Source organism: Lathyrus oleraceus, chromosome 1 (assembly GCF_024323335.1).
Source record: "Lathyrus oleraceus cultivar Zhongwan6 chromosome 1, CAAS_Psat_ZW6_1.0, whole genome shotgun sequence".
Taxonomy (NCBI): Eukaryota; Viridiplantae; Streptophyta; class Magnoliopsida; order Fabales; family Fabaceae; genus Lathyrus; species Lathyrus oleraceus.
This window is the reverse complement of record NC_066579.1, coordinates 157249073-157276414: the sequence shown is the minus strand read 5'-3', so window position 1 is coordinate 157276414 and position 27342 is coordinate 157249073. Positions and strand designations below refer to the sequence as shown.

At 35.1% G+C, this 27342-nt stretch overlaps 1 protein-coding gene across 1 annotated transcript; it reads left to right on the top strand.

The window, feature by feature from the left end:
- Nucleotides 1-16998: 16998 nt before the first annotated feature.
- Nucleotides 16999-17907, top strand: LOC127096803 (G2/mitotic-specific cyclin S13-7-like). Its single transcript, XM_051035348.1, has one exon. The coding sequence runs from the start codon at nucleotides 16999-17001 to the stop codon at nucleotides 17905-17907; it is 909 nt and encodes a 302-aa protein (XP_050891305.1).
- Nucleotides 17908-27342: the final 9435 nt, after the last annotated feature.

Below are 27342 nucleotides of genomic sequence, written 5' to 3'. Positions count from 1 at the left end.
TTTCACTAACCCTTTTGTTGAGTTTTTGTGAGGGCTCACATGACTTTTGCAGGGATAACTTGTGTGGTTTTCCACTTTACTTGTGGGATACCCCCTGGAGGTTCATTCTGATTACCTGTACTGACCCACTTTCTTTGATGATGTTAGCTTGGAAGGATCTCAGGGTTTATCGTTCCTTTAATTGCTGTTACTTCGGATCTTTATCCGTGTGGTACTTTTACATTTTTCCCGCATTTTACTGCTTTCCTAGCTGGAAGACCTCGATAGGAGGCAATGTTTTTGTGTTTACTTTATGCAGGTTCCTTTGTCCAGGGTTAAGAGCTATGAGGTCTTATCCTCATTACCCTTTTTGCATGAGTTCACTAAATCCTAACCCTTCATTGATTTTTCTTCTCCATAACACACGTTTACTCCTTCTACTACAGGCGAGTAAGTCTCTAAAGGTCGAGCATCCGGTAGATTGCGTAGTGGCGTCGTTCGTCCAAAACCCAATCCACAACCCCGTAGTTAGCCGAACTACGGCTTGCTCTGATCCTCATTCCAGATGAGATACGTAGGCATAAGACGCGATGTCTTAGCGAGCACACATCCCCCAACCCATAGGTCAGCCGAGCTACGAAGACTCTGATTCTCATATTCAGATGAGATACGTATGCAGTGGATGCGACATCCGCGCGAGTCATTTCTCTTAACCTTTTTAGTAAATAAACACATTAGGTAAACCCACACCCTTTAGACGAAAACCACAAAAGTGGATCCCGTAGAGTACTATGGATGCGTAGGGGTGCTAATACCTTCCCTTCGCATAACCGACTCCCGAACCCAAGATTTGGTTGCGAGACCCCGTCTTGTCCTTTCCTTTTTCAGGATTACTTCGAGTGTTTCCTTTCCCTCCTTTCGGATGAATAACGCACGACGGCGACTCTTCTGTCTTTTTCTTTCGTCGGTTGTTTTTTCGCGCACTGTATTTTTCAGGTTGCGACAATGGGTACTCCAATAAGTACTCTTTTATGTATCATGATCAAAAGATCGATCTTGTACCGTTAAATCCTAGTGAGGTGAGAGAAGATCAAAGAAAAATGAGAGAAAAATATGATCAAGAAAGAAAAGAAAAAGAAAAAGAAAAAGAAAAAGAAAAAGAAAAAGAAAAGAATGAAAAGAAAAAGAATGATAAAAGAGAAAAGAAACAAAGTTTAATTGCAAAAAAAAGAGATGTGAAAGAAGCAATTGTGTCACACCAACCTTTGTACTTGCTCTTTTGCAAGGAGGTGCCTTTGCTAACCACTATTTCTAATGAAAAAAAATTGCCAAATTGTGTTGAGTCTCTTTTGCAGGAATTTAAAGAATTGTTTCCGAAAGAGGTGCCAAGTGGTTTACCACCTATAAGAGGAATTGAACATCATATTGATCTCAATCCAGGAGAATCTTTGCCTAATAGGCCAGCATATAGAAGCAATCCACAACAAACTCAAGAGATACAAAGGCAAGTTGCTGAATTGATAAGTAAAGGATGGGTAAGAGAAAGTTTAAGTCCTTGTGTTGTCCCTATTATTCTAGTCCCTAAAAAGGATGGTAGTTGGAGGATGTGCACTGATTGTAGGGCCATTAACAATATTACCATTAAATATAGGCATCTTATTCCTAGACTAGATGATTTGCTTGATGAATTGTGTGGTGCATGCTTATTTTGTAAAATTGATTTGAAAAGTGGATATCACCAAATTAGAATAAGGGAAGGGGATGAATAGAAAACTGCTTTTAAAACAAAATTTGGTTTGTATGAGTGGATGGTTATGCCTTTTGGATTAACTAATGCACCTAGTACTTTCATGAGACTAATGAACCATGTGTTAAGGGAGTTCTTGGGTAAGTTTATTGTTGTGTATTTTGATGATATTTTGATTTATAGCAAGAACTTAGATGATCATTGCATTCATTTAAGGGTTGTTTTGCAAGTGCTAAGATATGAAAATTTGTATGCCAACCTAGAAAAATGTGTCTTTTGCACCGATCATGTGATTTTCTTAGGTTTCATTGTGAACTCTAAAGGAGTCCACGTTGATGAGGAAAAGGTGAAAGCCATTCGAGAGTGGCCTCAACAACAAGGCTCGGCCATAGAACGCCTTCTTGACCACGAATGGGCATTCATAACTGTATATCCACTTGCCTTAGGTTCACAAGGGACTGAAAAGTGCGACCTCGGGCGTACCACGTGGGAGAGATGGTATTGAAAGGGATCCTTCCTCCTCAACGATCGTGGGGCAAGTGGATATACAGTTATGAATGCCCATTCGTGGTCAAGAAGGCGTTTCATGGTTTGGCTAGTTTTTATAGGAGGTTTGTGAAGGACTTTAGTACCTTGGCAGCACCCCTCAATGAAATTGTTAAAAAGGATGTTGGTTTTAAATGGGGTGAAAAACAAGAGCAAGCCTTTGCTGCCCTAAAGGAAAAGCTCACCCAAGCACCAATTCTTGCATTGCCTAATTTTTCTAAATCTTTTGAAATTGAATGTGATGCATCTAATGTGGGAATTGGAGTTGTTTTGTTGCAGGAAGGTCATCCACTTGCTTATTTTAGTGAAAAGCTAAAAGGGGCTGCCCTTAATTATTCTACATATGATAAGGAATTATATTCCTTGGTGAGAGCTCTACAAACTTGGCAATATTACTTGTTGCCCAAAGAGTTTGTCATTCATAGTGATCACGAATCCTTGAAACATTTGAAGGGACAAGGTAAGTTGAATAAGAGGCATGCCAAGTGGGTTGAGTTTCTTGAACAATTTCCTTATGTAATCAAGAATAAGAAAGGTAAATCTAATGTTGTGGCAGATGCACTCTCAAGAAGACATGTCTTGCTTTCTACTCTTGAAACAAAAGTTTTTGGTCTTGAGCATATTAAAGATTTGTATAAAAGTGACCTTGAATTTTCTTCAAAATTTTTAGCTTGTGAGCATACTGCCTTCAATGGGTATTTTAGGCACAATGGCTATTTATTTAAAGAAAGAAAACTATGTGTGCCTAAAGGTTCCATTAGAGAATTACTTGTAAATGAGGCGCATGAGGGAGGACTAATGGGTCATTTTGGGGTTTCTAAAACTCTAGAATTCTTAAAAGAACATTTTTATTGGCCTCACATAAAAATTGATGTCCAAAAGCTTTGTGAAAGATGCATTGTGTGTAAAAAGGCTAAATCAAAAGTTATGCCTCATGGTTTGTATACTCCTTTGCCTGTACCTGAATTTCCTTGGATTGACATTTCCATGGACTTTGTTTTGGGGCTGCCTAGAACAAAGAATGGCAAAGATTCTATTTTTGTAGTTGTGGACAGGTTTTCAAAAATGACACATTTTATTCCATGTAAAAGGTGGATGATATGTGTCATGTTGCTGATTTGTTCTTTAAGGAAGTGGTGCGCCTACATGGCTTACCAAGGAGCATTGTCTCTGATCGTGACTCCAAGTTCTTAAGCCATTTTTGGAGGACTTTGTGGGGAAAGGTGGGTACAAAGTTATTATTTTCCACTACTTGTCATCCCCAAACAGATGGACAAACTGAAGTAGTAAATAGAACTCTTTCTACTCTTCTTAGGGCTGTTCTTAAAAAGAATTTAAAAATGTGGGAGGAATGGTTACCTCATGTAGAGTTTGCTTACAATAAGGTTATCCATAGCACTACACAACATTCACCTTTCGAGATTGTGTATGGTTTTAATCCTTTAACACCTCTTGATTTGTTATCATTGCCTAACACATCTATTTTGAAGCATAAAGATGGGAAAGATAAGGCTGAATTTGTGAGAAAATTGCATGAACAAGTAAAATTGCAAATTGAAAAGAAAAAAAAAAGTTATGCAAAAAGTGCAAACAAAGGGCGAAAGAAAGTTATTTTTGAACCCGGGGATTGGGTTTGGATACATATGAGAAAAGAGAGGTTCTCATCACAAAGGAAGTCCAAACTTCAACCTAGGGGAGATGGACCATTTCAAGTACTTTCAAGCATCAATGACAATGCCTACAAAATAGAACTTCCAGGTGAGTATGGGGTAAGTACTACTTTTAATGTGGCTGATTTATCTCCTTTTGATGTAGGTGATGATGGTCTAAATTCAAGGTCGAATTCTTTTCAAGAAGGAGGGAATGATGAGGACGTAATCCAAGACATAAATGATACAGTGCAAAGCTTAGGAGGTCCTATGACAAGGGCACGTGCAAGAAGAGTCAATGATGCTTTAGTTCACTTCATGATCAAGTCAATAGAATGCATGGGTCAGATTGAAGAAAAAGAGCCCAAGTTTATTCTTATCATCCAAGCATGTGATAAAAGGCCCAATAATGCATAAATAAATAAAAATAAAGGAAATAACAATAACCACACTATAATGGACGAAAATTGCAAGAGAAGTGGTAAATAAAGAATTGTCATTATTCCGCCCTTTCAAGAACCCCACTATCTCTTCTTTATTTTGCACTTTCTTTGTAATAACTCAACCCACTATCATGATAATTATTGGATGGAACCCTTTTGTTTTCTTAGGAGTTAATTTTTACTTATTTCATCATCTTAAGCCATTCCTATATAAAGGAGGCATGTATCTTCTTTTTGAATCAATGAATTTTGGCAAGTTTACACATTGTGTAAGTGAGAGTATTTGCTCTTAGGTTCTGGATTGGACCAAAATTGATCTTATCAAGAAATCCTTTTCTTGTGGTGATCCTCATCCATAGGCTTATCATTCTCTCTTGGATTAGAAAGAGTTTGGCGCCCTTCTACTTAATTCCATTTCTTATTTCTCCTTTATTTCACATCAGTCTCGTTTATTTTATATGCATGTATCAAATTTTGTCATTCTTTCAATTATAAGGCAGATTACTTCCTCTGAGTCACAAAAGAATTAATATTCCAAAAGTTAACAAAGTTGTTTTAGGAATTTTGAAGGAAATGAATAAGTCTCAAAAGTTGGTGCATATCAGTAGGACCATGAGATTCATCATGTGTTATCAATTCCCAATGATGTAAATGCACTTGATCTTAGACTAACATTGTTTCATAATTAACTTTGTCTCAGCTAATCATAATCTTCTAATTAATCGGATTGAACAACTTGTATGCTCCAATCTTATGACATCCTATCAGAATTATAGGTTCATTCTTGTCATCAAGCTTCATTCTTCTTACACCAGGAACATGTTTGTAACACATAGAGTCAAACACCTTCAGAGGACTCACTAATGGTCGTTTGCCACTCCACACTTCTTCAGGAGCCTTGTTCTTCAGATTCTTGATAGGGAACATGTTTAGTATATAAAAGCAGTCGAAACAACTTCACTCCATAAGGATTTTGGCAAATTCTTCTACTTCAGCTTGCATTTCGTCATGTCAAATATGGTCATGCTTCTTCTTTCTGCTATTCCATTATGTTGAGGAGTATAAGGAGAAATTACCTCATGATCAACACCATGTTCTTCACATAATAATTCAAATATCTTGGATGTGTATTCACTACCTCCATTTGTTCGCAACACCTTGATCTTATTTTCACTTTAGTTTTCGATAAGCATCTTGAATCTTTTAAAGATTTCGAATACTTCGTCTTTTTTCTTGATCACATAGATCCACAATTTTCGACTAAACTTATCGAAAAATGAAACAAAATACATGTTTCCACCAATGGTATGCTCCTCAAAAGGACCACATACATCTGAATGTACAACTTCGAGTATGCAGGATGATCTCATTGGCATACTGAAATTCCAGTTATCAGACTTTGAATGTCACACGGGTTGTTAAGACATCCAATTCTGCACAGACAGGAATTATGCAGAACTTAACAGTAAGTGCAGTAAATAACACAAGTAATTGTTTACCCAGTTCAATCCAACATGACCTACATCTGGGGGCTACCAAGCCAGGGAGGAAATCCACTATTAGTAGTATCAATTCAAAGCTAAACTCACCCGTTTACAACTTATCACTTAATCACTACCCAATGCAATTTCAATCTTAACCTAAGATCAGAGTTCCTACTCACTCCCCCTCAATCACCTCAGTGATTACTATCTTTAAACAATATTAAAGACAAGTTGAAGTCACACTTCAAACAACTCTTGATTGTGCTTCACAGCTTTAATCAAGATACACAGCACTCACGCTTAAAAGCTTTGAGTGACACAACACTTACAACTCAATGAACACCCTATGCCAAAGCTATCATCTACTTGATAATGGCTTGGCTTACAAGATACGTCTAATACAAGACTCACAAAAATACAGCAGTGAAGTATGATGGACACACACAATCTTCACGCCTCAAAATCCCTGAAACTGAATGAAGGAACGCCTTCCTTTTATATTGCAGTATCCTGGGCTTTTGCACCTGTATTCTCCTGAATTTAAGGTCACGCGAGTTCCCATAAATTCAACATTTAGGTTACTAACAAATAGGCTATTTGTTAGGTTCATTGAATGTAGCTTGGTTGTTGATTTCCTGGATTTTCTCTCAGTTGTTGAATCCCTGAAGAATAGCCTGAGAAAAAGCTGAAACAGAAAACTGAACAACCTACAATATAGCATATGCTGTCAGGCATGAATGTCACGACATTCAGCTTGACATCAAGGTCCATATGCTGAGTCTGTTTTTTCAGAAAACAGACTGTACAATTTTGCTGACTTGTACATGATCAAAAAGACCATACTACAGTAACAGCTTACATTAATAAATGTTAAAGTGTCCGACTTAACATTTACACATTTGGCCTTAAGTTAGTTCTGTTATTCTCTTGAAGAACAAACTAAGTTACATGCTGAAGTATAGCAGAACACCACTCTGTCTAATGTTCAGTAGCTGCTGTCAATGATGAATGTCATAACATCCAGTTTGACATTCAGTCAGTAGGCCTTATGCCAGGTCTGGTCTTTCCTTGATAACCAGACTGGAAATAAATACTAAGTTCTAACAGAACACCTGCTGTTTTATTCCTTAGTATCTGTTGACAGGTATGAATGTCACAGCATCCAGTTTGACATTCAATAAATCCTGTGTTAGCTAGTCCTGCAGTGACTACAATGTAGTCACACATACATGTCATGACATCAGTCAAGACATTAGTACCCATCTAGTGTTTTACCATATAATGCAGCCAATTAAACACCTACAAACTCTCCCTTTGGCAAATTTTTGGCTAAAACACTTTGATCCCCATAACAGAGTTCATAGCAGCGGAATCACACACCTAGCAGGAATTAATACTACCTAATACACTCAGAGTGGCAACACACTCACACACATGGAAGTTAAATAAAAACTTCACACAGCAGCACACACATACAGAAGTTAAATCTAAACTTCAACACATAATCGCTGCAGGGGAGAGAAGTTAAATAAAAACTTCACACACACATAGCAGCATACAAACAGAAGCTAAATACACACTTCATCACACATAAGCTGCAGTAGAGGAAAACTTCAATCTGTCAGAATGAGAACCTGTTTTAACAAATTTAACAAAGTTTAAAAAAGTAAACTAAGTAAACTTCTGTTGTCTTGGGGTATCACTTGTCACTCCCCCTTTTTGTCAAAAATGTTGCCAAAGCAACACTGTAAGTTACAGATCCACAAATATTAATGACAGAAAACACAGAAAGACAAGTATTTAATCCTCAGCCTCATCATCAGCCTCCTCTTCAGAGCTGGCCCCCTTCTCCTCCTCAGAGTTTTGCTTATCAGCTCCATCCGTGTCCTCAGCAGAAGTCTCCAATTGCACGATGAGCTTTTCCAGAGCATGCTTTCTAGCCTCCAGTTCTTTACAAGTCTCTTTGAGAACTGCAATAACATCAGCTTTGTCTGGTTGGTGGCCAGCTTTGGATGTTTCTCCTGATGTCAAGACAATGTCAGGGACATGCTTGCCCAGGAACAGTTTGTAGCTGAAGGCCAATGGACTCTCTCTTCTTCTCACAAAGTCATTATCTGTCAGGATATGTGGAAATTGATTCAGCACAATTCCACATATGAGAGATGGAAAGGCAATGGGTCCCTTCACACTAAAACTCCCAGCATGTTTCATTGTCTGATCAAAGATGTAATTACCATAGTCCACCTTTGTCTTGGTTCCCACTGCATAGATGAACTTCCCTAACGCCACAGACACAGTTGACTTGTGATTAGTGGGTACCCAGTTGGCTGCTCCAACTTTGTGTAACATTGCATACTTTACACTTAGTTGACTGGCCACCAGCTTCCCTTTGAGAGGCCATTTCTGGACTTGCTTTGCTATGATGACTTGACAGATAGCGTTGTCAGTCACTTCAAGTTCAGGTTGCACTTCATCTGCTCTTCCCAAATACAGATTTATCACTGAAGGGGAAAAAGTCACGCACTTGCCACGCACATAGACCTTTCTAAATTCTCTGGATTTCCCATCAGCACACTCCTCAGACAGATTAACAATGAACTCCTTCACTAAGGTCTCATAGCATTTAGGGAGTTTAGTCACAGTTCTCATCAGTCCTGCTTCTTTGATGAGATCCACAATTTCCTTACACTCCAATGCATTCTGAGCCAGTTCTCTCTCCAATGCCAGCCTCTTGTGGTATACATACTTCCACCTGTTAACACTGGAGGCAAAGTGGAAGGACACATTGTCAATGGGAACTTCTGGGACACTGGTGGCCAGCCTGCTGGAGGAAGGCTTCTTCCTGGACATAGATGCTGTGACATCACATGGGACATCAGATTCAGACTCAACCACCACAGCCTTGGTCTTCAACTTCTTGGGCACCTCTTTGCTCCAAGCTTTTGTAGGCCCATAACCTTTCCTCTTGAGTGCACTCTCTGTCTCTGGTTGCTTGTGAGGATTTGTTTCACCAACTTCCTTGGAGGGGGACTTCTGCTCCACAGTCTTTTTCTCCCTTCTAGACCTAACTCTCTTGGCTATCCTAGGGACAACTGAAGCCAGAAGTTCATTGTCCGAGAGCTCTTCCACGTTAACCGTTTCAGCTCTAGGGTTGTCCTCAACACCTTGAGTAACATTGGCCTTCTCACCTCTCACTTTGCCTGAGGGTTTGTCAATCTTTGACCCCTCATGAACATCTGGTTGCTCAACATTGTCAGTGACATTTTTTCTCAACACTATAGCTTTATCTTGACATGCAGCAATATCAGGAATGATTGTGTTCAAGGGAACAGAAACCCCAGGAACATTTCGATTACCAGATAATATCTGAGTGACGATAGTAGCAATGGAGTTATGTACATACCTCGACCCTTCCCTTGTGTGTTCATCAAGAGCGATTTCTGATGAAAACCCGGTGACCGTTTCCTTAGGTCTTCTTGCATGGGACGAAGTTGCTGCGTCAACAACTGGATCCTCCCGGGTCGGGGGGTAAGACTCGGTGCTGAGAGAGTCAGACATGGTGGTGTAGGAGGAGGTATCAGATTGACGAGCCATGCTGAAAATCTTAGAGGGAAGATGAATCGTTTCTTTGGACGAGGGTTTGCACGAGTGGAGTTTGAAACGACTGAAGGTGAAACGCTTTATGCAAGAGTAAGGTCTATTAGATTTTGACCACTCAGAGCCCACTATTTGTTGTTTAATAATTTGACTTATTAAACAGTAGCTAACTAACTTCATTAGTTGCTATAACTTTTCAGACGCACGCATTCCCACTTTGCCCTTCCTAGTTTCGTACAATGTCATGACATTCCGGTTGACATTGTACTCTGTCTGCATTAGGTTCCTCCATACTAGAGATGCCCACTTGCTACCACAAGCTAGGAACTGAGTTTCTGCAGACGACAATAATACACACCTTTGTCTATCCCTTGCTGTCATATCAGTTGTATGATGACCAATGGGTACCAGGGGCTCATAACTTTTGATCAGATACTTTCCACAGTCTGTCCTTTTATCTAAGGACAGATATGAGACTCTTCTCATAGCTCCCTTGGACATGCTCTTCTTCACTCCTTTTACCTGAAGAGGATCAAGTCTTCCATGTCCCAGCTTCCCTTCCTGATCTCCCTTGGCCAAAGGGCACTTGGGAAAGTTGAGAGAGTCTTTAGATTTCCATAGATAGCAATTATCTTTGGATCTTTCTCCTCTCATCACTTCTTGATTGCACCCATTCAACACCACACATCCTCCCTTGGTAAATTCCACCTTGTATCCTTGGTCACACAGTTGACTTATGCTTATGAGGTTCACAGTTAGTTCTTTTACTAACAATACATCACTCAATTTTGGAGTTTCTGGACAGTCCAGATTCCCAACACCCATCACTTCTCTTTTAGTTCCATCACCTAATGTCACAAACTTGGTGTTAGAAGGATGTAGATTCACCACTAGGTTGTTCATCCCAGTCACATGCCTTGAGCAGCCACTGTCAAGGTACCAATCTTGTCTGATATGTCCCCTTGAAGAAGTGTGAGCAATGTTCGCGACACACTGTTGGTTCTCAGGCGAGAAGTGAGTCTTGATGTCAAGCTGCTTAGGATTGCCCTGAGTTGTCTGCTTAGCCGCCCATGTTTGTTTCTTAATGGGGACATTATGCGTAGACACCTTTTTCTTAGGCCTACCTTGAGAGGTCTGGTTTGGGTAACCATGCAACCTATAGCAGAATGGTTTTATGTGACCGAATCTACCACAGTAATGACATTTCCATCTCTTGAATTTCTTCTTCTGATGATTGTTCATTCTGGTTCCTCGATGTTGTGACTTTGGATGAGACTTTCCTTTGGATTTCTGAACTTTAGCCTTTGGGCGTTTGCGTTCGGCTGAAGATCTTTTCCCAAAGCCTAAACCAGATGTGGTTCCAGACTTCTGTCCTGTTTTCAGGATCTCTTCCAAGGTGTCAGATCCCTTATTCAACATTTTGATGGATTTGGTCATTTGGTCTAGCTTAGAGATCAGCAAAGAGATCTCACCCTTCAGACCCTCTATGATTTTCAGCTGCTCTAGCTTCTCAGCTTCTAGCTCTTTGATGAGTTTCTTATGCTTTTCTCCTTGGATGCAAACTTCTGCACTTTTAACACATAATTCTTTATATGAGACAGCAAGCTCATCCAAGGTGAGCTCATCTCCACTTGAGTTATCCTCTGAGGCACAAACACTAGTCATAGCAGTGACATGTTTGGCCGATTCTCCTTCAGATTCACTCTCAGTGTCTTCTTCTGACCAGGTGACAGATAACCCTTTCCTTTGCCTCATGAAAAGGGTAGGGCAGTCAGCCTTAATATGACCATATCCTTCACATCCATGGCACTGGATTCCCTTGCCTTGGTTGGCCTTTTCTTCATAAGTTGATCTTTTATTTATGTCAGACGGGATGTTCTTGACATTAGGTCTACCCTGTTGATCAAATTTCTTTATGAGCTTGTTGAACTGTCTCCCAAGCATGGCTAAGGCTTCTGATATACTTTCATCACCTCCAGTACATCCTGCTTCTGACTCCTCTTCAGCATTAGATACAAAAGCTATGCTTTTGTTCTTCTTCTCAGCATACTCACCCAAGCCCATTTCAAAGGTTTGGAGGGAACCAATGAGCTCATCCACCTTCATGTTGCAGATGTCTTGCGCCTCCTCTATGGCTGTGACCTTCATAGCAAATCTCTTAGGCAAGGACCTGAGAATCTTTCTTACAAGTTTCTCTTCAGCCATTTTCTCACCTAGTCCATCAGAGGTGTTTGCAATTTCAAGAATATTCATGTGAAAGTCATGAATAGTCTCATCCTCTTTCATCCTCAGATTTTCAAACTTGGTGGTCAGCATCTGAAGTTTGGACATCTTCACTTTGGAAGTACCTTCATGAGTTACCTTGAGGGTATCCCAAACTTCCTTAGCTAGTTCACAGTGGTGTACCAGCCTGAAGATGTTCTTGCTGATTCCATTGAACAATGCATTCAAGGCCTTGGAATTTCCAAGAGCTAATGCCTCTTGCTCCTTGTCCCACTCTTCTTCAGGAATCTGCACACTGACTCCATCTTCACCTATCCTCATTGGATGTTCCCATCCTTTGTTGACAGCTCTCCAGACTTTGCTGTCTAGAGACCTTAAGAAGGCTATCATACGAGGCTTCCAGTCATCATAATTAGAGCCATCCAACATGGGTGGTCTGTTTGAGTGTCCTAAATCCTTGTCCATGGTACTAGAAAGTAACTTCCCTAGATCTCACCCAGAAATTCACAGGCAGGGTGCCTGCTCTGATGCCAATTGAAATTCTAGTTATCAGACTTTGAATGTCACACGGGTTGTTAAGACATCCAATTCTGCACAGACAGGAATTATGCAGAACTTAACAGTAAGTGCAGTAAATAACACAAGTAATTGTTTACCCAGTTCAGTCCAACATGACCTACATCTGGGGGCTACCAAGCCAGGGAGGAAATCCACTATTAGTAGTATCAATTCAAAGCTAAACTCACCCGTTTACAACTTATCACTTAATCACTACCCAATGCAATTTCAATCTTAACCTAAGATCAGAGTTCCTACTCACTCCCCCTCAATCACCTCAGTGATTACTATCTTTAAACAATATTAAAGACAAGTTGAAGTCACACTTCAAACAACTCTTGATTGTGCTTCACAGCTTTAATCAAGATACACAGCACTCACGCTTAAAAGCTTTGAGTGACACAACACTTACAACTCAATGAACACCCTATGCCAAAGCTATCATCTACTTGATAATGGCTTGGCTTACAAGATACGTCTAATACAAGACTCACAAAAATACAGCAGTGAAGTATGATGGACACACACAATCTTCACGCCTCAAAATCCCTGAAACTGAATGAAGGAACGCCTTTCTTTTATATTGCAGTATCCTGGGCTTTTGCACCTGTATTCTCCTGAATTTAAGGTCACGCGAGTTCCCATAAATTCAACATTTAGGTTACTAACAAATAGGCTATTTGTTAGGTTCATTGAATGTAGCTTGGTTGTTGATTTCCTGGATTTTCTCTCAGTTGTTGAATCCCTGAAGAATAGCCTGAGAAAAAGCTGAAACAGAAAACTGAACAACCTACAATATAGCATATGCTGTCAGGCATGAATGTCACGACATTCAGCTTGACATCAAGGTCCATATGCTGAGTCTGTTTTTCCAGAAAACAGACTGTACAATTTTGCTGACCTGTACATGATCAAAAAGACCATACTACAGTAACAGCTTACATTAATAAATGTTAAAGTGTCCGACTTAACATTTACACATTTGGCCTTAAGTTAGTTCTGTTATTCTCTTGAAGAACAAACTAAGTTACATGCTGAAGTATAGCAGAACACCACTCTGTCTAATGTTCAGTAGCTGCTGTCAATGATGAATGTCATAACATCCAGTTTGACATTCAGTCAGTAGGCCTTATGCCAGGTCTGGTCTTTCCTTGATAACCAGACTGGAAATAAATACTAAGTTCTAACAAAACACCTGCTGTTCTATTCCTTAGTATCTGTTGACAGGTATGAATGTCACAGCATCCAGTTTGACATTCAATAAATCCTGTGTTAGCTAGTCCTGCAGTGACTACAATGTAGTCACACATACATGTCATGACATTAGTACCCATCTAGTGTTTTACCATATAATGCAGCCAATTAAACACCTACACATACTCGAAACAAAAGACTTCTTGAACTGCTTTCTGACCAGACAACCTTCACAGAGTTTGTCTGAAATCTCAAGACTTGGTATACCAATTACCATATCTTGAGTGATCAGATGATTAAGCGACCTAAAATTCAGATGGTCAAACCTCAGATGCCACGACCAACTATTTTTGTGGTCGATAACTGTTTTCAGACATTGTACCTCAATCGAATTGATCACGGTCTTAAATGTTCTATTCTTTAATAGGGGAGATTTCAAGACCAAGTTACTCTAGATGTAAAAAAGTTCTAAGCCTCCATCTTTCATAACCACTGAGAACCCCTTTTTCGACCAATTGTGCAACACTTAGCATATTTCACTTCATTCTAGGGACATAAAGTACATCTTTGATCAAGGATTTTGCTCAATTACTCCTTTAAATAACTATGTTTCCAGTACCTTCATCTTGCAACGAGGTATTATCAACAAGTTTGACCTTGCTCTTCTTCGACTTGTCTAAATCTACTAACAATACTTTTTGACCAGTCATGTGATTCGAGCAGTCTGAGTCGAGGAACCAGATCTTGGATTCGACATGGTCATCTTCAACTCCTGCCATAACCATCATATCATCAAAATCATCTGAATCTGACATGCAAGGTTCGCTCCTTCGTCCTTGTCTATTGTTAATCCCTTGTTTTTCCTGTACCAACAATGCTTGGCCAAGTGACCCCATTTTTCACAATTATAGCATTGTACACCTTTTTTCTCTTCTTTTTATGTCTGATAGAAATTTCCTTCTCCTATTTTTGAGGATTCATAAGCTCTATCATCGACCTTATTCTTGTGAGGATTCGACCAAGACTTCTTGCCCTGAGTCTTGTCATTTTTGCCTTTGAACTTGTTGGAACCACCATTCTTCTTCCATGACTGAGCTTGTAGTACTTGTATCGAGTCTTGAGCTCATTTCCTTTCGACAATCCTAATCTCATACGCCTCCAACGAACCAACCAAATCTTCCAATTTTAGGGTTTCAATATTGCTGGATTCTTGAATAGTTACGATAACGTGATCAAAGTGAGAGGTCAACATACGCAATACCTTTTCAATTATCATCTTATCAGTTAGGGTTTCACCACAACCCTTCATGATATGGACGAGTTTCTGCACCTTCGACATATAGCCTACAATCTTTTCATCTTCTCCCATCGACAATAATTCATATTATCGTTGCAAATTTTGCAGCTTGACAACCTTGACTTCCTCGCCTCCTTCATAGTACTTGACAAGAATATCCCATGCCTCCTTCGTCGATTCAGCATGAGCGATTCTGTCGAAATTAGCCGCATCAAATATCGATTGGATGTAAAACACCTCCTTGCAATCCTTCTTCTTGGCATCCTTATTAGTGGTTCTCTGTGCGTCGATTGCATCTTCACCAACTGCATGAACGCCATTAGTAACCACTTATAGGGTTTTATGAAAGTCAAATAGAGATTGCATCTATTTTCTCCATCGAAGCCAATTCTTGTCGCAAGAGTAGGAAGAAAGTTTGGTAAATTTCTGTTACCATTCATCTTTGTAACGATTTAACAATAGCAACCAAGATCCCAGAAACGTGATCTCTGACGCGTGATTCTCGAAAACAAGATCAAGAATCTAATTGGAGCTCTAGATACCAATTTGTTAGTGCTTGAAGCACTTTTAGTGAGAAGAGAATGAGAGAAAGAGAGAATAAGAAAATAAGGATTGTATTATTGAATTGAATGATAATTCTGAATTACAAAGTGTCTATTTATATACACCTAAGTGACTTGAATACTAAGTAAAATAAAAAACTAAATAACAAACCCTAAATCCTAATTAGCTTTGGGCTTGGACCACACAACTCAACTTGGATTATATATAATATCTCAACAAAACTTAGTAACATGACATCTGCAGTAACTCTTCACCCTAAGTTCGTATAACAAAATCCACCTTAGATCGAAAGTTATTACCATATAGATCATGTCTATAAAATTTAATATCAATCGAAAATCATTTGACATGTCAAAGATATACATAAAAACTAACGTCTTACAAAACTTCATGAAAACCGTTAATTTTTATCATTCTCTTTAAACAATCAAATGATTTTTGATTGATGTGAAATTTTATATGCGTGATCTATATGATAATAGTTTTCAATCCAATGATGAATTTTGTTATACGAACTTAGGATGGAGAGTTATCGAAGGTGTCATGTTACTAAGTTTGACACTTTGATGTCATTTGATCTGGCATATATATATATATATATATATATATATATATATATATATATATATATATATATATATATATATATATATATATATATATATATATATATATATATATATATATATATATATATATATATATATATATATATATATATATATATATATATATATATTATGTCACCATTCTCCATGGTACACAGGATGAGAAAATTATATCTACGTCACTCATGTTCCTCAATATAATTTGTAGATTACTCATTAATCATCTGCATGGTCATTCTGTTATGGAAAATGTTTGAACGACAATAAAGTACCCGACTTCAAATCTAAGATACATAGTGGTTTCGGGTCGAAGGATGATGTAGACCACTATAACTCTAAAATAATAACTTATGACACTTGCATAAAATTATATGTAGCATTCTATGTAATACTATTGTCAATATTTATACTTGTGAAGATATGATGACTCTTTATCCATAATCATGAGATTGTGATAATCGATTTATCCTCGTAATAGTCTCAATTCTTTAATATAAAACACTTTTTTTAAAAAAGAAAATACCTAAAAATTAATTTTGATATTTTTATTTCCGTGCAATTTATTCTTAAAAATTATTTATGAATATTTGAAACAAACATCTTCAAAGATTTCTATATTATAATTTGTCCCAATTGACTCATTATTTAAAAAGTGACACATCATAAATTTTAATTTTAAATTTTAAATTATGAAAAATATCAAAATTCTTTGAATTTAAAACAAGGAAATTAGTTTTGTGAATTAGTTAAAATAAATCGACCAAAATTGAAATTAGATCAAGTTTAATAAAAATAAAAACACGTGTGTCTAATTTATAAATAAATCAATAAATAAATCAAAGCTTAATATCTAAACTGGTTAGTAATATCTTTTTATAAAAGATTTCGAATTACCATAAATAATACTAACATAGAAAGGTTTAGCAAAAATATCTCAACAGACTTGATTTAAAAAAGATTTTAAACATGATAATTATTAAAGGGATAGAATCTATCTTTCCTATATAGGTGGAAACGATTTGATTTGATTTAAAATCTATATATACACCAAACTATAGTTTCTCTTTCTCATTATTTACTTGATTAACATTTCGTTGGGGTCTATTTCAATGATGAAATTGCTTTGTTTTCATCACAAGCCTGAAATTGTTAACAAAAATTCAAGCAATCATGTTATAAGAAACTCTATCCTGATTGAAGAAAAATTGAGTGATTACGATGATGATCTCTACCAATTCTATCACCTCGAAGAGTGTCAAATTATCCCCAACTCAAAAGGGTACAAAGTGGATTGTGATATGAGAAAAAATGTGATAGATTGGTTGATATACTTACATTATTTTTTTGGACTCATATCGGAAACTCTTTATCTTAGTGTCAACATTCTTGATCGTTTTCTTTCACAAAACAATTTTGAAGTGTTATCGATGAATGAATTTAAACTCATTGGTATCGCGTCATTGTTGTTAGCTTCCAAATATGAACAAAGAAGTGTGGTCAGAGTTCGCGACATGGAACACATAGTTAAGAATTCTTATACCTCCGATGAAATACGTAAAATGGAGAATCTTATATTAAAAGAGCTCGATTGGAGTTTAACGGTTCCAACATGTTATATGTTTCTTGGTAAGAACATAAGAGTGTGTCTTTTATCTGATAGAGACAAGATCATGGAAACCATGGTGTGTTTCTTTTCTGAGCTTAGTTTGACGCATTATTCGATTATGTGTGACTATAAACCTTCTGTGATTGTTGCTTCTGCGATGTATTGTGCAAGAATTGTTATAGGAAGATATCCTCTTTGGAGCAATGATTTGAATGTTTGTTCTGGATATTCCGAAGAGAAGTTAAGGTCTTGTGCTAGGGTTATGATGAATTTATGCGATGAAATTTGTAGAGATGGAAGCATGCAAGTTTTTAAGAAATTTTCAGGTTTCTTAAGATGGAAGGTTGCGTGTATAGCTAAACAAAAATTCTTAATGAATCGTTGCAATCTTAGTGTTCATCTCAATATGTGAAGATATTCATGTGTGATGTTTGTAGGAAGAATCCTAAACAAATTAGATAGATTTTTATTCCATCAGCATAAAGATTAGTATTAATTTTGCATTTATTTGTCAATCTATTTTAGAATATTTGTTTACTTTATATTATTTTTTGAATAAGAAAGTGTTAATTTTAGATCTTAATTTTATCAATGAATCTCATGAGTTTGTTTTTAAATTGTCTTGTAAATTCATATGGATAATTGCACAGAATATTTAAATAAATAACTTTTAAATTTTAAATTTTTTTATAGCTTTTTTTTATCACATAATTTTGTGGTTGAGATTTTATCTTAAAAAATAAATAAATGTATTGCCCAGATTATAACGTTTCATGTTCTTTCGTCTAATATTTTTGTACAGTTATTATTTGTTATTAATTATTATTATAAAGTGAGAATTCTGGTTTATATTTAATGTTCAATATTTAAATAAGATAAATAGTTGAACTGAATAAAAAAATTAAAAACAAATATTTAAAACCGTATTAATTGATATACTATAAATCTGCAAGATAGTAGTATTTAAATCTGCAAGTTAGGATTATTCAAATTGCATAAATTTCGACGAGTCAGCAATAAAAATGATATACTATAAATCTGCAATTGATTCTAAATATCCTGATAATTTAATTAAGGTTGGTATATTTTATATTTTAAATAAATCGATTTTAATTTTATAATTTTAAAAATATTTTTTACAAGTATTTATTTAAAGGTAGTATGATTTATTTTAAATTTATTTATTCTAAGTTAAATAAATAATATGAATATTCATTGTAAAAGATCTTAACATAGTAAAAATTATTTTTATTTAAATAATTATTATTAAAATGAGTTTTATGAAAAGTTAATAAATATTTTAAACTCTCTTAAATAATCAATTGATATCATGTTTTTTCATAGTAAATAATATCTTTTAAACTTACAATCGATATCATGTTTTTTCATAATTTTAACTTATATTTTAATTTATAAAGTTTAATATTTATATACGATGATTTATCATGTTTCACAAATGAAAACATAACATAAACAAAACAGATTTCAGTCTTACATATTTGAGAGACTCTAAATCTAAAATACTAAAAAACAATAAAAAAAAATGAAAAGGCATCAAAGCCATCATCCAGCTTAAACATCAACTTTGGTTATGACATCTCCTCCTTAGAGCTCTCTTTAGGATTCCTTACCTCTTTCTCTTTTTTCCAACTTTTCATATATTAGATCAAACTCTTCACTCCCTCTCTCTTTTCTATTTATTTAACCTTATTTCAATTATAATAATTCTACACTTTTCCCTTTATTTTTTCTTAATCCACCTTTTCACTCTAATTTTATTATTAATTTAATTTTCACCTCAAAACTCCTAATTCTTTATTTCTCTATGATTTTAAATAGTTAACTAAAAATATTAACTTCTCTCACTCCCATAAAGTGATCAAATAAATCATAAACACGCCAATCACACATAAAATAAATTAAAATTCAATTATATAATTAATTGAAAATTCGGGCATTACACCTCTTTCCCAATTAAAGAATTTTTGCCTTCGAAAGTTACTTGAAAGAAAAAGCTCCGGATAAGACTCTCTCATCCAAATCTCGAGCTCTCACGTCACACTCCCACCAGTAAGTCTTCTCCACTCTAGTTTCATCGAAGCAATCTCATTGCCTCTTAAGTGCTCAACTTTACGATCCTCAATCCGTCAAGGTGATGCCTCAACAGTCAAATTCTCTCTAACTTGCACATCATCCAACTAGATCTAATAAGACGGATCAGGAATGCACTTCCAAAGTTGCGATACATGAAAGACATCATGAAGATTCGAAAGAGGCGGTGGTAACGCAACTATGTAAGCCACATCTCCTACTCTCTGGAGGATCTGATACGGACCAATGAAACAAGGCGTGAGCTTTCGAGACTTCAACGCTCGACCAACACCAATTACTGGAGTAACTCTAAAAAACATGAACTCCCTCTTGGAACTCAAGTGTCTTCCTTCGTTTATCATGATGGCTCTTCTATCAACTCTACGAAGCTTTCATATCCTCATGAATCATCATGATCTTCTCATTAGTTGGTTGAACGATATGCGGCCCAAGCACAAAACTTTCACCTGATTCATACAAACACAAAGGATTCCTACACATCATTCCATACAAAGCCTCATACAGTGCAATTCCAATACTAGAATGAAAATTGTTGTTGTAGGTGAACTCAATCAACGACAACTAGGTATCCCAATTACCTTCTTGTTCTAGAACACAAGCTCTCAAATAATCTTCTAAGGATTGAATAGTCCTCTCTTGTTACCTAGTTGGCGAGTAGGATGACACCACCAACATGGCCAGATGGACCGACCTGCTCTGATACCAATTATATAACACCCTAATTCCCGACTCGACATTTAATAAAATAATTCAACATATAGGATATTACACATGCTTCACCAAAACATAATCTTCAACAAAACATAACGATTATTAATGCAGCGGAATAAAAACATAAAGTTCGACATGAAAGTCTCAACAACAAATGATAGTTAACTAATTCAAAACATTCCAATGAGAACATAACATAAATAGAATAGTCTCTAATGTTACACATCAGAGTGACTCCAAATCTAAAAGACTAAAAACAATAAGGAAAACAAAGGGGCATCAAAGTCATCCTCCAACTCAACAGCACATATCCTATACCTGATTATTTGTACCCTAAAGGAGTACAAAACAAACAAGGGTGAAAGTATGCACAAAATATGTTAATGGTGCAAAGGTAATTAAAGAGTAGTACATACCAAGCATCAACGCAATCATGTCATTCAAAACTTTCACCGATCATCAACATATTTATAACACAATCACAATCATCACCAATCATAATATACACAACATATCAACGTATTCATATTATTCACCCTCATCACCAATCGCCAACCTGTTCATAACTCGAGTACAATCATTACCAAATACTATCACATATGTCACCAACTATAATTACATTCATCACCAATTACAAATGCAGATGTATATAAAATGTACTCATCATCTCATCACCAAATGCATGTGATACCATCCTACTCATCAATTGGATGTCAAATTTATATTACTGAGCAATCTCATCACCAGTATTTGTACACCAGAGTTGTATTATTGATTTAGTCTCTTCACCAATATTTGGACATTAGAGTTATATTACTGGTTTAGTCTCATCAACAATCATCACGATTAGACTGAAGTCCACACACTTATCTCTGATATACATAATACATGGAATTCCACAACAATGTAAATGCAACAAATCATCACCAATGGTTCCTCTCCAAACCACATATTCAACACTATATATATATATATATATATATATATATATATATATACACACACACACACACACACCATAAAGAAACATTACATTCAGGTTCACCTATAAATATTTGACCTTCCAAGACCTTACCATATGATAGTACTATGTGTTAGCTTTCCAACGCTTCAAATTATGTCTCAAACAGAGTCACGAAACTCAAGTTATGATGAAAATTGTATTTTGAACAAAATCCGCTCTCCTGATTCAAATCAAGTGTAATTTGTGATTCGAATCGAATAAGAAAGAGGCCACCAGGAGACTATGATTCGAATTAAAATTCGCAGTATAACCCTATGTATGATTCGAATTAAATTAGCCTGCATGTTTTTTGTACAAGACTTTCACGAGAATTTCACTCACTCCCATAAAATGACCAAATAAATCATAAAAACACCAACTTCAATTTGAACATGAGTAATCACACCAACTTATATAACACATCAATTACCACATAGTTAGTATATTAACATATATTTATCACAAAATCATCAATCTATTCCAAATCTAAGAATATGTTTATCAAACCAAAACCCCCATGAACATAAACATTCAAACTCATATTTTCACATACACATCATACACGAAATTCATCAATAAAACATGGCACGAATTTCATAACAATCATAACAAGTATCACAGATTTCACACAACATCATTCAAAACTCATAAAATACCTGAAACCCGATTTTTTTAATGGGTTTTTTAGTTTTCAAACCCATATCCATCCAATTACCCGACCCATCCCACTTTTTTGGATTTTTATGGGTTGGGTTTGACCGGATTTTGTGGGTTGACCCAACCCATGTACACCCTATTGATCTCTTCTTCCTAGAATTCTCTTTAGGGATCTTTGCATATTTCTCCCTTTATCCAACTTTTCACGTATCAGCTCAAACTCTTAACTCCCCTATCTTTTTCTATTTATTTAATCCTATTTCAATTATAATAATTCTACAATTTTCCTTATTCCACTCTTTTACTCTAATTTTCTTATTAATTCAATTTTCACCCCAAAACTCTTAATTCTTTATTTCTCTATGATTTTAAATAATTAGCTAAACGTACAAATTTCTCCCACTCCCATAAAATGACCAAATAAATCATAAATACACCAAACACACATAAAAATAATAATTAAATAATTAAAATTCAATTAAATAATTAATTGAAAATTCTCGACGTTAAAAGTCTTTTAGATTTTTAAACTTACAACTGATGTCAAGTGATATCACATTTTTTCATCATTTTAACTTATATGTTTATTATAAAATTCAACAATATGTTTATATGTGATGATTTGTCATGTTTCATAAATAAGTTTTTATTTAAAAAATGGAAACATCATTAATTTTAAGTGCAAAAGTATAAGAGGAGAACCAGAACTATTTAAATTTAAAATAAGAAAATCAATTTCGTGAATTAGATAAAATCTGAAGACCAAAATTTCAATCGTTAATATAAATGAATCAAATTGTCATATAAAATTAAATATAAAAATCTATGGTACTTCTTTTCTCTAAAAAGTTGTGAATTTAAAAAATATCATTTAATTCATTCCTATTAACGATTAAGATTTGGTGTAAGACTTTAGACTTACGCCGGATGTCAACGAATCTTGAATATATATATATATATATATATATATATATATATATATATATATATATATATATATATATATATATAACTTAGAATCCGTTGACACCATGTGTAAGTCTAAAAAATTTAGATAAAATTTCAACCGTTATTAGAAATGAACCAAATTGTCCTATAAAATTAAATTAAAAAATTATAAAATACATAATATTTTTTCCATCAAAAGCTTTCTATTCTTTAGGAAAAAGAAATACCCATTTGATTCATTCTTATTAAAGATTGAGATTTGGTGAAAGACTTTAGATTGATATCTGGTGTCAACAAATCTTGAATTTATATATATATAGTCAAGATCAAATGACACCAAGGTGTCAAACTAAGTAACATGACATCTTCGATAACTCTTTACCGCATACTTGTATAACAAAATTCACCATTGGATTGAAAATTATTATCATATAGATCGTGTATATAAAATTTAATATCAATCAGAAATCATTTGACATATCAACAAGATACATAAAAACTAACGTCTTACAAAATTTCATGAAAATCGTTAGTTTTTATCATTCTCTTTAATATATCAAATAATCTTGTATTGATGTAAAAAATTTATAGGCCTATATGATAATAACATTCTATTCAACGAAAAATTTTGTTATATAAACATAGGGTGAAGAATTATCGGAGTTGTTATATTATTAAGTTTGACACATTAATATCATTTAATCATAATAACTCATATATATATATATATATATATATATATATATATATATATATATATATAATATATATATATATATATATATATATATATATATATATATATATATATATATATATATTCAAGATCTGTTGACAAAAATTATAAGTTTAAAAATCTTATAATTCTAGATGCTCATTTACGGCTATCGATTCAATGATCCTTTTAATACCGGTGGCTGTTGAGAAATTTATTGAGCCACCGACTGCTGTATTAATTAACTGTTTTGTCTTTATTTTCAGCTCATTCACAAACATCTGCATTTGTTCAGTCTGATCCATATTATGAGTTGGACACGCTACCAGGACCCTTATAAATCTTTTGTAGGTATCTCCCAAAGACTCACCATCTTTCTGTTTGAAGTTCAAGATTTCATACCTTTTTCTCAGAAATACTGATGCAGGAAAATATCATTTAAGAAAGTTGTTTCCATCTCTTCCCATGATGTAATACTTCCAACTGGAAGAGAGTAGAACCACTCTTCCGCCTCTTTAGATAAGGTGATCGAGAACATTCTTAACTTCTTTGCTTCATCAGTATGATCATCAATTTTCAAAGTAGTACTCATGGTCAGGAATCTCTGCAGGTGCTTGTTGGCATCTTCATTAACCTTTCCGGTGAAAGATTTTCTCTCAAGTTGATTTATTATGCTAGGATACAGTTGAAAGTTCGTCACATTCACCGGTTGGTTGACAATGGTCAATCTACCACCAGGCGCATCTGCACCTCCATAGTCACCTAGGAGTCTTTCCGGAGGTGGAAGCGGTGGAACTGGAGGAATTTCAGCCATAGTTTCTTTTTCTGAATCTAAGTGATTAGAGGGAATTTCTTCTTTGGAATCCAATCTAGCGTTTCTTCGTCTCTGGTGAAGGGTTCTCTCGATTTTTGCGTCAAAAAGAAATTCTGTTGAGGGCTCTCCTCACATACACAGATTAGTGAATTAAATTATATAAATGACAGAAAAATAATTTTATTTCAGAGCAACAAAATTTTAATTGAACTAAAAATTAAACTCTATATTTTGGCAGTCCCCGACAACGGCGCCAAAAACTTGATCGAAAAAATAGCAAGTGTACTATTTTGCCTATTATAGTAATAACGGGTAAATTCCCCGAATGTGGATCTCAAGGACTGCACGTTAATATCGAGTTCAAATTATCATTCAATTAAACAAAAAGTATGATTTGGGTTTTTAGATTCAAAATTATAAAAATAAAGGCAAAGGCAAATAAGGATGAAAGTAAGGGTTTGCAAGGTAAGAGGAACAATGCTAGGGAAGGTGTATGATTTATCCCTGTAGCAACTCTAAGTCACTATTGCATCAACAAATATCAATTAATATCAGTTCTCAAGGGTATTTTCTCCCAAGTCCTTGGTGAGAAAACCTTTAATCAATCTACCCTAATTTCTATGTCCATATGCAATTAAGGTGAAGTAAAGCTTTATTATATCAAGAATACTCTGGTTCATACAGGGTATCCCTAGTCCTAGGTGATATCTACTGCAGAGTAACCTTATGAAAACCTTATCAATGGCGGTCCATCCTAATTGATAACCAGAAAACAATCTCGATTGGCCCGAAAGAGAAAGCATTAAACACATCAAAAGATTACCGTAAGAATAATATTATAAATGCAAAAGTATACTGAAATTCGTTATAATTCTAAATCAGGGACGCCCCCTAGCATTGGGGGGTTTAGCTACTCATATTGTTCAAAACAAATTCAAGATAAAAAATACACATTACAAGTAATTGGATGACATGGATCTTCAATCGCTTCCGCTCATGAAAACCTTCTGCTCTCTGAATTTCTTGATCTCTGTAATCCTTGCTTGTCTGACAATATTGTGTTCGCCTCGTTTCAAGATGATCTTTTCTTTAGTAGAAGGTTCTCTTATATAGTGAAAATTCAAAGCAATAGATGGACATGCCCAAAAATCTCTCTGCAAGTCCGATAATCAAAAGCCCGATGAAAAGGGAAAATTTTGGGCTTGGGTTGACACGGCCCGTGTCAGCTGACACGGGTGGCCGTGTCAGCTCACTGCTTCACTTGACACACCCATGAGGGCTTGACACTGTATGGGATAAGGCCTGACACGGACCGTGTCAGGCTACTGTTTTTTGCTTCATTCTCCTTCTGCCTGACACGGCCCGTGTCAGGTGACACGGGTGGCCGTGTCAGGCCTCTTGTACCGGAATTTTTCCATTCCTTTGCTTGCCGGAATTCCACATTGTCTTGCTCTGAGTTCCTCGATTCTTCCACATAGACCTGTTGGACAAAAACGCAGACATCATACGCGTAAAATCACGAAAATATAAAATAAAACAGACAATTAATAAAATTGCTTAAATAACTTATGGGAATGAAAATTAACTTTAAATGTACCATAATGCATACACAGTGTCTCAAAATCATTGGTTTCTTGTCGGATAAACAACGAAAATATAGTGAAAATGGTGACTGAACAACATTCATGAGATAGATCCAACATAATCTATTTTGATAATCTACTATAGTTGAAATAATATTTATGACAACTTATATGGAATTCAACAAAAAGACTTAGAGGATCCCCAAAAATGGAACAACCCCATCTTTCTTCATTGTTGAACAACACAAAACATTACTTGCTCTCATGCAACAATGTTCACCTTCAAATTTGATCAACATTAAAAATTCCACACCTTGATAAACAACCCTTCGAGTATTTCCAGTTCAACTTTCTCTTTAGATGACAACAACAGTTGAATATTAGACACTAGAGTCACTCATCATGTGTGTCACTTTCATGTTTTATTTCACACCTAAGTTAGCATACCCACCATCATTGTCAAACTCCCTAATATTTTTACCTTACTACTATAAATATGGGTTTTGAAGTGACAAAATCCTCACGTGAAAACAAAAAATGAGTAAATTTAACATAAATAAATAAATAAATTTAGGGACAACTGAGAATACAGGATGATTTTCAAACAAAAGTTTTTGTGAAAGAGACGTTTTATTAGACATGATAATGAGGAGGAGATCAAAAACGAGTTGATATTTACATTTCTCATATTCAAACTCCACTTCTTGATAAATCATTGCTCTCTATCTCAATCTCCGACAAGGATACTTTTCTAATGAAATCAATTTTTTAAAATAAAAATAGTTAATTTTCCAAAACCCAAAATTTGTCTTAAACTTGCCTTAATCCTAACAAACATCAACGTAAATCACAAATGACAACGAAAAACAATTTTGAGAACTTTCAAACATATATATCAAATATTTTAAATAATCGTAAAATACAAACTAAAATATCAAAACATTAATCATGCAACTAATAATCTAAATTAACAAAATTAAACAATAAAATACAAGATAATATAAATGCAAAGGTTCAAGAAAGAGTTCATATGAATAGTAGTGACATTAATAAAAAAAAAACTTAAATTAAAATTCAATTAAAGTGATTTTTCCTAGTCATGACGAATATCTTAGTTACCATGCTGGTTATATTGTTTTGTTTTAGTCCATTTTAGACTCTTAATATTTTTTTTCTCTTTCTAATAACTTAATATAAGAATTTTACTATCATTTAATGATAAGCAAATGAAGTGTCTCTTTTCCAATTGGATTTTATAAAATTAAAAGTGAGACTTTAATTTTTGTTGTAACAAATATGCTAAT

What these genes read in the sequence shown, in the direction of transcription:
- LOC127096803 (XM_051035348.1), top strand. Translation starts at nt 16,999, where the DNA reads ATGATGAAATTGCTTTGTTTTCATCACAAGCCTGAAATTGTTAACAAA.